At 40.4% G+C, this 15,323-nt stretch overlaps 1 protein-coding gene across 3 annotated transcripts in view; it reads right to left on the reverse strand.

The window, feature by feature from the left end:
• Positions 1-1,249: 1,249 nt before the first annotated feature.
• The window catches only part of LOC102211241 (immunoglobulin superfamily member 5-like), a 20,563-nt gene continuing 6,489 nt past the window's right edge, over positions 1,250-15,323 (reverse strand). Inside the window, exons 4-10 of one of the 3 annotated variants that reach the window (XM_005720581.2) lie at positions 13,952-14,079; positions 11,833-11,998; positions 9,327-9,458; positions 6,383-6,407; positions 5,748-5,836; positions 2,205-2,269; positions 1,250-1,661 (exon numbers count right to left, since the gene is read on the reverse strand). In XM_005720581.2, the coding sequence (XP_005720638.1) occupies positions 1,551-1,661; positions 2,205-2,269; positions 5,748-5,836; positions 6,383-6,407; positions 9,327-9,458; positions 11,833-11,998; positions 13,952-14,079 (716 nt within the window). In that variant the 3' untranslated portion in view covers positions 1,250-1,550. Of the gene's footprint in view, positions 1,671-2,204; positions 2,270-5,747; positions 5,837-6,382; positions 6,408-9,326; positions 9,459-11,832; positions 11,999-13,951; positions 14,080-15,323 lie in introns of all 3 variants that reach the window. The other 2 variants (XM_013910630.1, XM_005720582.1) reach the window with 2 other exon arrangements.

Genomic DNA, 15,323 nt, shown 5'->3' on the forward strand with positions numbered 1-15,323 from the left:
TGCTTCCGTGTTCCTTTCAAGGCCTTTGCGATTGTGAGAGGTGACAAATGATGCATAAATACTTTAGAAAAGCATTACTTTTGATTGGGGCAGATTTTCTGTCATATATAATAACATTATTTTATGTGATCACGGCTTCATATGGTGAATGATTGAATCAAGACCATTTTATTTACTGTATATATGGTTTCTGAAATGTGGCACACAACACATGAGTTTCAGCAGGACAATTAAACTGCCAAACACTCTGCAAAGTGTTTGACAGATTCATACACCTCTGCATCCGGCATTCTCCTCCCCTCCGTCTTTTATTGTTATAGAATGCAAATGTTATATCACCCATGTAGTACTAAAGAATCTCACCATTGGTATTTTTCTCTTTACAGCCCCAGTCAGCACTTACACTGCACTTTACTGCCGTTTCCTTTTCATGACTGTGTTCACAGCATCACTTTAAACCTTGTATAAAATCAAGCATCCACCAGCTTTTGCAGACTGATACCCTGGTTAAACTTTGACTCTAATGCCTTTTAAGTTGCTTAAAATCTGTCTGAGCATCCGAACAGCTGTCTCAAAGGGTCCATTTGACTTCTCCATAGCAACGCTGCCAGATGAAGTTTCTTTTTAATGCTCATTACTCTGTATAAAAATGTTTACTGTGGGTTATCCGGCATGCTGGTTCAAATTACTATGACTGTAAATTCAAGGATTCAGTGATCGGCCAAAAATCTTTTCATATGCAATAATACAGTTTATTGAAAAAAAATTTAAAATATACAATGTGTTGTTGAGATATCATGGTTTCATTAAAATTAAATGAGAAAAGTCATCACAGCGTACATTCGCTGGCCACTTCATTAGGTTTACGTGTCCAACTGCTTATTAATGCAAATATATAATTAGCCAATCACATGGCAGCACTTTATTTAGGCATGTTGACATGGTTGACAGCCCCCTGAACTTCAAACCGAGCATCAGATTGGGTATGAAAGGTGATTTAAGTGACTCTGAACCGGACGGGTTGCTCTGAGTATTTCAGAAACGGCTGCTACTGGGATTTACTCACACAACCACCTTTAGGGCTTAGTGTGAATGGTCTGAAAAAGAAAATATTCAGTGAGCAACAATAAGTCAAATAACCACTGGTTACAAATAAGGTATGCAGAAGAGAATCTCTGAATGCACAATATGTCAAACCTTGAAGCAGACGGGCTACAGCAGCAGAAACCCACACCAGGTGCCACTTGTGGGGAATATTTTCTTGGCTCATTCTGGGCCCCTTGGTAAACACCACAGCCTACGTGAGTATTGTTACGGACCATGTCAAACCCTTTATGACCACAGTGTACCCATCTTTTTCTTCCAGCAGGATGACACATCGTTCTCACTCTAGGAGTAACTAATGAAGTGTCCAGAGAGTGATTTTTCTTTTTTGCTAAATGATTGTGTTAGATACTTGTAGTTCAAAAACATATACCCTTAGCTTGTAGCTTTATAAAAAATGTGAATACTTATACGAAAGTCATGCAAACAAAACATAACATTAATATTCAAACAGTGGTGATTCTCCGGACATTCTTGCAGTCATCCTCTGGGGGACACATGTTGGCCTGGCTCTCACTTTGTGTAGAAAAGCTGCTCGAGGACACGACATCAGGGACCTGATGAAACTGTCAAAGTTTAGGTTTTACTGAACAAAACTACAACATTTTTGAGCAGAGTAGAAGAACAACAGGTACCTGTGATATGAAAACACCAAGAAGAAAACTACCGCCTTAAACTAATAGGAACCAGTCATTCACTAATGACCAACAGGAGAGATATAAACAGCAAGACAACTTGCAAGTCTTCTGAGGTGCAATTACAGTATTGACAAGACCAAGCTGGAGGATACATTGGAAGGGTCTGGTCTATACATCTGTAGATCATCATTTATGATACATTATGACAACGAGGGTCATGACAGATGTCCTGTTAACTAAAAATAGTGTCATTATTACTGGTTAATGCAGTAATCTGTTGAGATTAATCTGCATGATGGGAGGCCAGCAGAGGTGCAAGAGTGCATTTCCCTTATGCTCTTTGTAAAAGGGAAGGATGTGACATGACGTCCAGCTGCAGAATGACTGGCCGAATTATTCAGCTCCAGTTCATCTCTGTTTCTCTGACTCCTATCCCTCCCACCTTCTCTGTTTCTATCTTACCTTGCGAAAGCTGACAAAGTCCATCTGTCTACGAGTTTCCCAGAATAGCTCACTGTTAACTGCATCTGCAGAGTGAAAAACAGCTTTTTAGCTTCATCTAACCTAACAGCTCCTTCAAGCGGCAACAGCATACTTCGGACCTGAAGGAGACCTCAGTAGGAGAGAGCAGGATTTAGGAGGTTTAATGGCTCAGAGGTTTGGAATGGGTAGCACACAATCGTGCTGTTTTACACCCAGATACAGTGGGGCAAAAAAGTATTTAGTCAGCAACCAATGGGCAAAGTCCCCCAACTAAAAAGAAGAAAAAAGGCAAGAAATTGCAACAAAAGGAAAACTCAAACGGGAAAAAAAAAAAGGGAAAAAAAAAACCAAGAATCCACATGGTAGGATTTGTAAAGAATTTATTCGTAAATTAGGGTGGAAAATAAGTATTTGGTCACCTCAAACAAGGAAAATCTCTGGCTCTCACAGACCTGTAACGTCTTCTTTAAGACGCTTTTCTGTCCCCCACTCGTTATCTGTATGAATGGCACCTGTTTGAACTCATCATCTGTATAAAAGACACCTGTCCACAGCCTCAAACAGTCAGACTCCAAACTCCGCCATGGCCAAGACCAAAGAGCTTTCGAAGGACACCAGGAAAAGTATTGTAGACCTGCACCAGACTGGGAAGAGTGAATCTACAATAGGCAAGCAGCTTGGTGTGAAAAAATCAACTGTGGGAGCAATCATCAGAAAATGGAAGACATACAAGACCACTGATAATCTCCCTCGATCTGGGGCTCCACGCAAGATCTCATCCCGTGGGGTCAAAATGATCATGAGAATGGTGAGCAAAGATCCCAGAACCACACGGGGGGACCTGGTGAATGACCTGCAGAGAGCTGGGACCAAAGTAACAAAGGTCACCATCAGTAACACACTACAACGGCAGGGAATCAAATCCCGCAGTGCCAGACGTGTTCCGCTGCTGAAGCCAGTGCATGTCCAGGCCCGTCTGAAGCTTGCCAGAGAGCACATGGATGATACAGCAGAGGATTGGGAGAATGTCATGTGGTCAGATGAAACCAAAGTAGAACTTTTTGGTATAAACTCAACTCGTCGTGTTTGGAGGAAGAAGAATACTGAGTTGCATCCCAAGAACACCATACCTACTGTGAAGCATGGGGGTGGAAACATCATGCTATGGGGCTGTTTTTCTGCCAAGGGGACAGGACGACTGATCCGAGTTAAGGACAGAATGAATGGGGCCATGTATCGTGAGATTTTGAGCCAAAACCTCCTTCCATCAGTGAGAACTTTGAAGATGAAACGAGGCTGGGTCTTCCAACACGACAATGATCCAAAACACACCGCCCGGGCAACAAAGGAGTGGCTCCGTAAGAAGCATTTGAAAGTCCTGGAGTGGCCTAGCCAGTCTCCAGACCTCAACCCCATAGAAAATCTGTGGCAGGAGTTGAAAGTCCGTGTTGCTCGGCGACAGCCCCAAAACATCACTGCTCTCGAGAAGATCTGCATGGAGGAATGGGCCAAAATACCAGCTACTGTGTGTGCAAACCTGGTAAAGACCTATAGTAAACGTTTGACCTCTGTTATTGCCAACAAAGGTTATGTTACAAAGTATTGAGTTGTATTTTTGTTATTGACCAAATACTTATTTTCCACCCTAATTTACGAATAAATTCTTTACAAATCCTACCATGTGGATTCATGGATTTTTTTTTCACATTCTGTCTCTCACAGTTGAAGTGTACCTCTGGTGCAAATTACTGACCTCTGTCATCATTTTAGGTGGGGGAACTTGCACAATCGGTGGCTGACTAAATACTTTTTTGCCCCACTGTATGACAAATTATGGTTGCCTGAAGATGCACTGGAGCCACCTACTGTAGTTATGAATTATTAAGGGGTTAAAACCTAATTGACATTTTAAGAAAAACGCGTTAAGCTATTTTCAAATACCTTACATACCCAAAGACTTATTTGTAATTTATATGTGTATTTATGTAAAGTCATGGTAAAAAAAAAAAGTACTTATATTCTAAAGCTTTATTCCTGCCTAGCAAATGTAGAAGGCAGGACAAGTAGAAGATCACAGAGAAGATTCATGGATGCAGTGAAGGAGGACATGTAGAGGGTTAGTGTGACAGAAGAGGATAGTAGGGATGGGAGCGAGGGAGACGATCTTCTAAAGGAAGCAACTGAAAAAAATATATACAGAACAAGCATAATGCCATGAAACACAGCATATCAGCACAAACACCTGATTCCAACTGTTGAGCATAGTGGTGGAGGGTGGGTAAATTGGCTTTTTGCAGCAACAGGAGCTGGGCATACTCTGGTCATCGAGTCAACCATGAAAGTATTCTAGACTCATATGTGAGGCCATCTGTCCGACATCTAAAGCTTGGCCATTATTGACTCATCAATAGGACAGTGATTACAACTGTTGCAGTCAAAGTCCAAAGCTCAGTGATTGAAATGTCACGGTGGGACACAAACCTCAATGAACAGAAGCACTGTTGTACAGAAGAGTGGGACAAAATTCTTCCACAGCGTGAAACACTGATAAGGTCACAGAGGAAAAGATAAGTTTTTGTTTTTGCTGCTAAACTTGTTTATACAAGCTAGGAGTTCACGGTTTATTCATTAACTGCAAAGCGCCCGGGTCCTGCAGCTGCAAAACAAACCCAAATCATCACCACTCCACCATCGTGCTCAACAGTTAGTTTGAGGTGTTTGTACTGATATCTTTAGCAAATAATGGGGTCTACTTAGTTTTTCATGCACTGCTATTGTTTTATTGTTAAATAAATAATGACATCATGTAAATGTCATGTTTTATAGGTCATCTGAGGTTGCTTTGACCTAATTTTAAGACCAGAGCCAGATCCTTTTTTTCCCCGGGGAGCAAAACCTTTGATTTTTTTGTTTGTTTGTTTTACCATGTCTATTGTAAAAAGCCAGTGTGATTGATTTATCTTGTTTTTCTTCCTCTTCCACCACAAATCATGTGTAACTTACATTACACATGATCATTTTGCAAACCATGCAGCTGTGCTTTTGAATTCTGCATGAATATCTTTTTCTACTGGCTTACTCCCCACATGGCTCACAAATTCTAATGTTACCTACATTTTGTAATTCTGTACAGCAAACATGAAAAGCTACATTGTTATTGTGGAAAAAGCCAAAGCAGCCAAATCACTCTGCAATAAAACCGCACTGCTAAGTGATCATAATCTGACTTTGACAGAAGAAATTAAAAACTTTATCATATTATAGATTTATTTTTGAATTAGTCACGCACGTTTCAAAACGTCTATTATGTGAAAATGAAACCTGCTCAGGCGCCAGTGCTGTAATTTACCGGGAAAGGTCAATACAGAAATTGATCACTGAACACAGCACATTACGCTGAAACATCTCCGGAAGGCAACACAAACACTGAAGTCGTTTAGATCAGTGCGACTGTAAACATATCCGAATGGTAACGACCTCAATACTTTTAATTGAATGCTAAGATCTGCTGGTCACTCTCACCTGTGGGGCTCTCACTAGAGTATCCCAGGTTAACTTTCCCTTCCGGCGCATCAGCATCGACGCTTCTACTAAACACCGATTGGTCAAACCTGCAATAGAAATGATAACGATTAGCGGAGGTATGGCAGAGTCACATCATCAGAGGCTGTTGTGAAAAGACAATTTTCTTCTCCCAGCTAAGCTGCAGTATATTACAGGCCTCTGTGCTGTTTTCATTATAAAGTACTTGGACATCATTCTTCACTTTATTTTACTATCAGACTGAAGTACTCAACTCTGAATGTGTATTTCAGCTATATGGAAAACAACTGTTGAATAAGTTAGCTTCCTAAAAGAGCTAATGACAGTCCGAATCATGTTAAATTACTACCAAAATAATTACTTTTTAAAGGTGGAATTTCAAATTTGTGCCTTCAATTTTCTTTTATAATGATAATCAATGAAAACCTCTTCATTCCCAGAAATAAGCTGCATGAATTCTTAACAGCTAATGTAAAATATAAATGGAGCTCAGTGCACCCAGGACTGTGCTGTAGGTCTCTGATTACAGAAGCTGCTTCCTCCACAAAAAAGTCCCACAGTAGATCTAAGGGTTAGAAATCTCTGTATATAAATAAAGAGCTCTTAAATCTCACCTTAGTACCTCCTGCGGGCTTGTTTCTGAAAAGCAAAAAAGAGAGAGAGAGAGGCATCGAGTTTACTGTAATGAGCTATCAGCTGCTAACTTTATTATTCTCACTGCATTGACCACAGAAACATTATGCTTGCTCATTGCATCTACATCAATATGAAAGCTGTAAATGTCCTGCTGTTTATTAGTTTGGGTTCTGCACTAATATCACAGCCTCCAGCCAGTCTACAATTTAGCACTGAAAGCTGGAGCTAATGAGTTTTGTAACATGGCTTCATGGTTTCCTTTGCCAAAGGTCCTCCTGGCCATGGCGAGAACAACACCAGCGTAACAATGGTACAGATGGCACTTGCCTCGGGAGAGATATAAATGCTTCACTTTCCCTTTATAGGCAGAGAACCAGTCTTTGTCATTATATTTTAAATCCCTGCTGTCACGCTGGCCAACGTCTTTGAGAGCTAGATCCCTTACATTTCTCCCCCATAATTCCAAAGCATACATTAGTCCCTACTGAGGTGGATTACTCAGAGAAGAGCTCAGCAACTCGAAAGCATGCCACATCCCGTAACATTAGAAGCATCCTTATGAATTAACTCAAGGATGTTTCAAAGAATGGAGCAAGGACAATGACGGAGGAGGTATCAGACGTTTCAGGTACTGAATCAACTGCCAAAAGAGAAAGGTCACACCTGCTTTATAATAATCCCCTGGCTCCAAACCATGGCCACAATTTGCAGTGGTCCAGAATCAGTCACAGGGATTACACTCACTAAAAATGTGTGACTCAGGGCCACTTTTTTCTTATCGCACACAAACAGACCTCTTCTGCCTCCTAGAGTGAGCTTCCCCTCGGAGATGGCCTTTGTTATCTGTAGTCTTTAATTACTGTATGCTTGGTGAGTTTTTTCCTTAAGAGTTGTGTGATTAGATTGATAAACCTTTCTTGTTTGTACAGTAAATATGAAACAAAGAGCACAGTCAGTCAGAATAGCTTAACACATAAAAAGGTGTCTCTATTCAAAAGTAGAAAATCCACCTAAAAAGCACATTTTATCCAGTTTGCCTACAATAACCTGAGAATCAAACATAGAAGATGTAACATTTAATGAATTCTTTGAATTGTTCTTTTTCCAAGATAGAGTGATTGTACAAAATAAATATTTAATGACATTAAATAACACGATTTTCTATAATCCACACAGAGCCAAAGTATACATACAGGCTCAAATATATAAATACATTCCCTTTAAATAAGTGGTGCTGAAGGTTTTGCAATGTCTTTAAGCTTGACAAGACCTCTTGTCAGTAATCAATTTGAGCACATCTGGTAGTTTCTTTTAATAGCATGCAGCAGACTGACCAATGCTCGATGCTTTTGGGAAGATCTCTGAGATCCATTGCTGAACACTGCAGACTCCAAGATCATCAGTTTAAACAACTCGAGGTAAAGATTTTTAAGCTGTGTCACCATGTTGGTGAAGTCTGGAAGTAGACCCAAGCTGTCACCCTCAGATGAGAGGAAATGTGTTAGGATGTTCAGGAACAACCACAAGGCTTAAGCCTGTCATGAACTGGAAACTGCTGGAAAACCAGTAACACTGTCCACAGCGAAGCAAGTTTAACATCACCATGGACTGAGAGGGTGCTGGCCAAGAAAGAAGCCCAAAATCAGCACCTTCAAACCTGCCTGAAATTTGCACCTTTCCACATGAATAAGAAAAGTTTTATGATCAGAAAAGGCAAAGACTGAGTTATTTGGCTACAATAACAAGAGGTAAGTTTGGAGCAGTAAAGGTGAGGCTTTCAAACCTAAGAATACTGTACCAAGTGTCAAGCATGGTGGTAGCATCATGTTCCAGGGCTGTTTTGCTGCCAGTGGTACTGGTACATTGCACAGTGAATGGAATAATGAAGGAGCAGGACTTACTTAGCTTCACTTTGAATTAACAGCTAAACAGGTGAAACTTTAACACAGTTTTGTGTTGTGCAGGAAAATGATGCCAAACGCATCAGAACTGGTTTTGCAATAGATGAAGCAGACTAACATTAAGCTTCTGGAATTAGCTTCCCAAAGTCCTGACATCAACCCCCTTGAAAATTTGTGTACAATGCTTAAAAGCTAGTTTTGTTTTGTTTGTTTTTTTTTTGGGGGGGGGGGTTGCCAAATTTAAATAAACTCCACCAATCCACCAGTTTTGCCAAGAGAAGAGTCAAATATTCAGCCTGAATTATGCCAAAAGCATGTTGATAGCTAAGGGATATTAAATAAATATTAGTGGGGGTTTATGTACACTTGTAAAAATCTTGTTTTTAAAAGTCTTTATAGATGTATGCAGCACAGTCATTGTACTCTGGAAAAACAACAGTTCAAAGAAGTCATTAAAGGCCCCAAAGTACCATGACATTCATGCCCATAATGAGTGTACTGTATGTTAATTTCTGACCACAGCTGCAGACTTAGCCTTTAGGTTGGCTGTTTTCTGTGTTTCCAGGAATTCTCTAAGCAAATAAATATCCCAATGACATTTCGTGGCTGTGTGTTACTGTGTGAGTCCCTTTGTTTATGTGTGCAGACATGTACCTGAATAGTTGGCGATTCTGCTGATATAAATGTAAGAACGCTTCACTGTGTAAGGGATGTTCTTATAAGAAATACTACCTACCTACTACCTACACTAATCCAACTAAAATCACACTTAGTCTTCCCACTCTGCAGCCATGCACACACACTTCTATAACCTTTCCTGCTGCTGTTTCCTTTCTGCTGAGAACAAATGTTCTGCTTTTGTCAGAAAGAATACTGTGTACCCTTGTTGAAGGCCACCATGGGGCAGTGCTGAGTCACAGCATGCATCCACCCGTCTTCTTCATTATACTTTACTCACAGTTTCTGTGCTGGAAAAGTGTGATGTATGTTCACGGACAGCAGTCTAAGGTAAAGTGCCTACTTGCTTGTCTCCTTTGTCTGTAGCAGAGGACGGTGCAGATGCAGAGCAGGAGGAGCACCAGAAAACCAGAGAGGGAGGCAGTTATCGCCAGCGGGACTGTGCAGTAGCCTCCTTCCTCCAACACCTCGGCGACTGAGGAGAGAAGGTCACATTGTTTAGTAAAGAAAACGAAAGCAGTGTTTCTGTTTTGTCTGCTTTTTCACATTGCAGCTCATCTGCAGATTTGCAGACTTGGTGGATAGAAAACTGTTTAATTTCCTGGTTTAATTTGTAGTACAGTCATGAGGGTGTGTGCAGAGGGAAGCTGCTCTGAGTGAAGAAATTGTTGCAACAGCGAGAACAAATCGAAAATGCTAAGATTCTAAATGCGTTTGTATTTTTAAGATTTGGGCCTCGGAGAGAGGTTTATAACATCAGCACCCTGTGATGCAGACTCATCCAGCACTGACTTGGCAGCCCTTTTTCTGTACCGCTCTCCACATCTAAAATATCGCTCAGTGATGATTCACATGCTTCCCAATAGAGAGAAGGGGACAGATATTAAAAAAAAAACATGGAGAACAAAGTGAGGAACACAATGAGTGAAAGATTAAAAAAAGAAACAAAAAGACATGTAAAGAGAACGAAAGCAAGACAGAACAAAAAGAGGCTTGACAAACAACTCTCACTGTGCATGTGTGCGTGTGTGCGTGTGTGCATGTGTGCGTGTGTGTGTTTGTATCAGCGAATGAGTGACATGCAGAGAAAGAGCCGAACTGGCATCAAGTGAACAGGTAAAATTGTTTTGAATCTTTAAGTAATTTGTGAGTTTTTATTCAATTATTTAATGTGTTTTAGTGGCAAGATAAACTATACAGACTAAACACAGAGGCATTAATACATTCAAGCACACAAGCAATTAAACACTATGAATTGGCTCTAAAATGTTTGTGGTCACTTTATAATAGCTAAGTTGTAAAAGTGCAGTCACTGAACATTTTGACAATAAACTGTATTTGAATAAAACTGTTTCCTGTAACCTAAATTATATATAAATGCAAACTCTTATATTGCACTCTAAACACAGTAGATGTGAAATGGCAGGAAGAATCAGTGCTCTGTTGCAGTATGCAGAGTACAGATGGAAAATTATCATAGTACAAAAAAAACACACTGCCTTTGCAGACTGATGATCAAACACAGAGATAGAGGTCACTGAAAAATGACAAATACTGAACGTTGCTGCTCATAGACATTCAGTGTCACCTAAAGGTAGTAACTGAGAAGTAAGATACCACAGCACTTACATGATTACATCCTACTACAAGTAAATTAAACTTTTAACTTACAAATACATTAATGCAGTTGACACAAATTATGCAGGTTAAGCCGTAAAAAGGTAAGTGAGGTTACCAGGCTGAAAATCTGTATTTTCTGTTTGTGCACACAGTCCAGTAAAGACTCTCTTAGATGTGTTTTTTCAGGCTTGCTACTTCTTCTTTTGTCCTTCACCCCCAGAGATGCTCGTGTGGGAAATTCCCACCCAGTAGATCAGCAGTTTCTGAAATACTCAGATCAAACCATTTTGCACCCGCAGCCATGCCACGTTCAAAGTCACTTCAATCACCTTTTCTTTTCTGATGCTAAGTTTGACCCTTCTAGAATTATACATTCTTAAATCAGCATCAGACTATCCGGTCTTTAAGCAATGACGTGATGAATCCTGCTTCCGGGCCCAAACTACTCTGCGTTTTTCTTATGAAAAGTTTTTCCAGCAATAAAAGCTGCCGCTTTAAGTTTCATTCCGCGTACGAGTCATGTGTGTTTGGGTCCTACAACCTGCCTGCCACAGCACACCATGACAGAAGTCAAATTTTAAAACCTCATTAATATTTTTGCATAAGTCTCCGTCTATGATTAAAGATTTGTTTCTTTCAAATGTTTGTAAGGGCCCCTCACGGTTCTCCAAATACTTCCACAAGTCCAGTAAGTGTTCTTAACATAACATATTGATGTTATTATTTTTAAGAGAATTTGAACTTATTCTAACTGTTAACATATCAACAACAGTGACTGAAACCGGTATATAAAACTAGAGAATGCGTTTCCTGTAGAAAATGCAGTGTGAATGGTTTGAGTTGAATTTTTATAATTGCTGAAAACAAAAAAAACGTGTTTAATGGGCTGAAATACGCCAAATCATTCACCTGACAGCCAAAGTGCAGAACTGAAATTCACACAGAAGAATCTGGAAACTAGCTGAAAGGCTTGAAAATGTACATAAGAGAAACATGTCTAATAGCAAAAGAAAATTTAGAGCTAGAACACATGAATGGATATTGAAAGCTCATATTCTTTACATCACTGGAAGAGTGGAATTAATATTTTAAATGTCTAAACTCAACAATCTCAGATGAAAAAAAAAACCAGAATATTTTCAGAATGTGTGTGTGTGTGTGTGTGTGTGTGTGTGTGTGTGTGTGTGTGTGTGTGTGTGTGTGTGTGTGTGTTATTTAATGTAACTCACCCACTTTTAGACTGATTGTGCTCTTCAGTGGTTGGGGGAGGGCAGAAACAGAGGCCAGACAGTCCACGTGAGAACTTTTTGCTGCCAGCACACTGAGCTTGCTGGTCAAGGTGAAGAGGCTCTCCTTCGACTCTTCACTGCTGATGTTGTATTCACTTGGACTCACCTCCGCACCGTTCCCCCAAGACAGAGAGGACCATTATTATTTATAGTTTAACATGCTTATTAATTTTAATGTTTACAGTCTTGTTTGTTCAGTAAGCACCCTGAATATAACCTGTTTTAAGGGACATTTCACCAGTGAATGTGTGCTGTACAGACAGATTTGTCCCCACTTCAGAAGAAATTGGAGAAACTGAGCAGTTGGAAGGTGACCAGTGTGTCTGAGATTTGTCATCAGAGGAGGCAACTGCACTGTCTCATTCCCTCCCTCAATGGAGGGAGTGTGTAATTAGTTTAGTTTGTCTGTCTTTTTGGATTTATGTTTTTTCAGATGTAGGGTTTCAGATTCAGATCGGGACATGGAAACCTATATTGGCTAAGCATTTAACCTCGGCCTTGCTGAGTGCTCATGTATAGAAAATAAAGATATAGATTTCGAGGCCACATTTTACTACACCAAGTGTGTAAAATGCTATTGCATGCTCACATTTTACATTTCCCACATTGTTATTCATTTATTATCCCACAACACTTCATTCCAGGCCATTTTCTTTTCCAGATATACTGCTGCTATACTCATTGCCAAAGCCTCTGGCCTCTTACGGTGACATGTTGTGTAGAAAAGGACCTAAATGTGAACTTCAAAGGCAGAACTTGACAAAAAATAAAAACAACCTTTATTCAGCTGGAGTATTAGTCCATAAAACTCTAAAACAGAAAAGAAACTGCTAAATCCAAAGAAGCACAACAAGGCTAGGAGTAAAGGTGGTCAGAAAAAGGGAGACAGAGACTATAAATACACAGAGGGGTGAATGGGGCAGAGTGAGACACAGCTGAAACTAAATCAGACAACAAGACATGGGGACGTCAGACAAAAACACAGCACCAGAGACAAACAACTATCAAAATGACAGAATATAAACAACTTGACAACAGCATACAGGAAACACAGGGGTAAACAAATTGAAAATTCAAGAAGTTAATCACAAGTCCTCCTCATTGTTCCCACATTTCTGTTCATTCAGAGCATGCGCGTCTTTCCACTGGAAAGTCAGAGGATCCGTAAGCTGGAATTCAGATCTCAGTCAGTAAGTTTGGTTTGCAAGAATCATCAGTTGAAGAACTAGAAAATGACAAATAACCTGGTAGGCCAAGGAGCGTGATTCCTTTTATAGACTAGAAAATGTAATCACATAGTGTCTGATCAGTCGAACACAGGGATGGCTGTGTTGTGGCTTGGCATTTATTGATTTATTCACTGCAGACAAAAGCAACAGGATGAGGGCAGATGTATCTCGCAGCATTTGTGTTGTCGGGTTCAGCCAAATGCATCAGAACTCACTGCACAACATTTCATCAGTCAGAACTTCCTAAAGACACGCTGTAGAGCTCTTTAAGGTGAAAGAGGGGAATATCCCTGATTGAGTCCATTATCTGGTCTCATGCACAAGGTATGCAGATATTTATGGGTCAAACATTTCAGGAAGTCACTGAGTGCAAAGGATTTTACAGAAGAAATCTAATCTGATGAGTTTCTTTGATTTAATTTGCCCCTTTTGAAATTCTACATTTGAGGCACTATGTGTTTGTGATGTTAACTACATAAACCTACCTGAATTTAAGTCTTTATATTTTAGAGACAGCCAAAACAGACTTTTTGGGGGGAAATGGCAATATTTTTTATTTCCTTTGTTCCTTCTGATTGCCTGGAGTTCTGGTTACGGTCATCACCAATGATAACGTAGACCTCAGAGGGTTAATGTAGTAGCTACGATTTTATTACTCAAGAAATAGAATAAAGTACTTAACAGTCCCTTTATAGTACCAGATATACTGGCTGCACTGCCTGAGGGCATAGCAGGATATACTACAGGCTGAATAGTAAGAAAAACAAGTTTTAGTTCCGGTGTTTGTTAAATATAGTGATGATCTTGTCTGATTGATTTTATGTATTTACCTTGTTATTATTCACCTCCCATTTCAGAACAGGCTCAGGGTACCATCCTGCTGCTTCACATTCAAACAGGACTGAATCTCGCTGAAAAGCCAACCTGTTATTCCCAAGGATTTTCACACTGCCCTTTTCTGAAATAAGAAAACAGTCAGTCATAAACCTGAATGATGTACTCTTTGCCTTATGTAAGTGAGTGGGTAGGAATCTTTCAGCGCCATCATCAGTCTCCTCTGAAATCCTTCTGTTTGGATGCACGCGTCTCTGCTATCACCTCTTCAGCTGGGCTGTTCACTTACAAAAGATGGATTTCATTCGTCCCAGGTGATTGATCACATGTCTCCAATTCTCAATTGCCTGACGAATGCTTCTCCTTTTCTTTCCCCTTCATCGCCTTCCCTGCCAGCCAAATAAGCCACTTAAAGCCCCGGGAGATACAGTATCTCATATGTGAAGTCTGTTGTCAGGCAGAATGAAAGGTGGTGGAGGCAACACACAATTGCTACAGACAGAAAGATAATTGCAGGAACTTGGGTGCTTTGTCTGAGCGAATGGCATGTCTGTGTTGATTCAGGTTCAAATCCTCACATATTTTATACACATTATTGGCTGTCCCTTTCCTCTAGGAGCATTTATTTAATGCCTGATTTGGTGGCATGAGCACCATACGCACTCCTGTTCTTTGAACCACCCGTTCTGATGGTGGAGTTCCGGTTTTACACAATCTCAGCACCGCCAACTAAAGGTTAGCAGGCAACCAGCAGCCTCATTTGTACTGATTGATGAGCAGCTTCTGGCGATCGTGGCTGATTGATACAACCGAACAGAAAAAGAAAGGCATCGGCACACAAAGCCCCGCCCTACGTGATCCCTGAAATAAGGTTTCATATGGTTTGTTAATCACTGTAGGGAGACTGGTAGTGTGAAGCAGGGGGCTCTCGGCTAAATGTAATTTTAGTGATTTTTCAGCAGGGATCCTCGGGAGACTAAATTGCTGTTCTAAAGGAAGCTTTTTATCATTTGTATGTGTCTACGCGCAGATTTGAAGTGTGCCTGTGCAATTTGTCTTAAATGAACAGTACACACTCTATGCGTGTTTATAAGCTTACTCCAATGAGAATATCTGCTACGCCTCTACAGACCAATTACCACAAGCATTTTCTATCTTCTCTGATTTATCATGTCTCCTTTTCTACAGCCTCGCCTTCACTTCAGTCCCCGTTCGTAGTCAACAGCGCATGCAACCACACTAAGTTGCTTGAGTGAAGGGTTTGCGTAGATGCGCTGAACTAAGCACAGAAAGAGCAGGGAGAGGGTGTAGTTATATTTGCATCATCTTCATTTGGGACAATTTGAGAGTGGAAGATAAGGGGGGGGG

Source organism: Pundamilia nyererei, unplaced genomic scaffold (genome assembly GCF_000239375.1).
Source record: "Pundamilia nyererei isolate P.nyererei 1_Seehausen unplaced genomic scaffold, PunNye1.0 scaffold00003, whole genome shotgun sequence".
In the NCBI taxonomy this organism is placed as follows: domain Eukaryota; kingdom Metazoa; phylum Chordata; class Actinopteri; order Cichliformes; family Cichlidae; genus Pundamilia; species Pundamilia nyererei.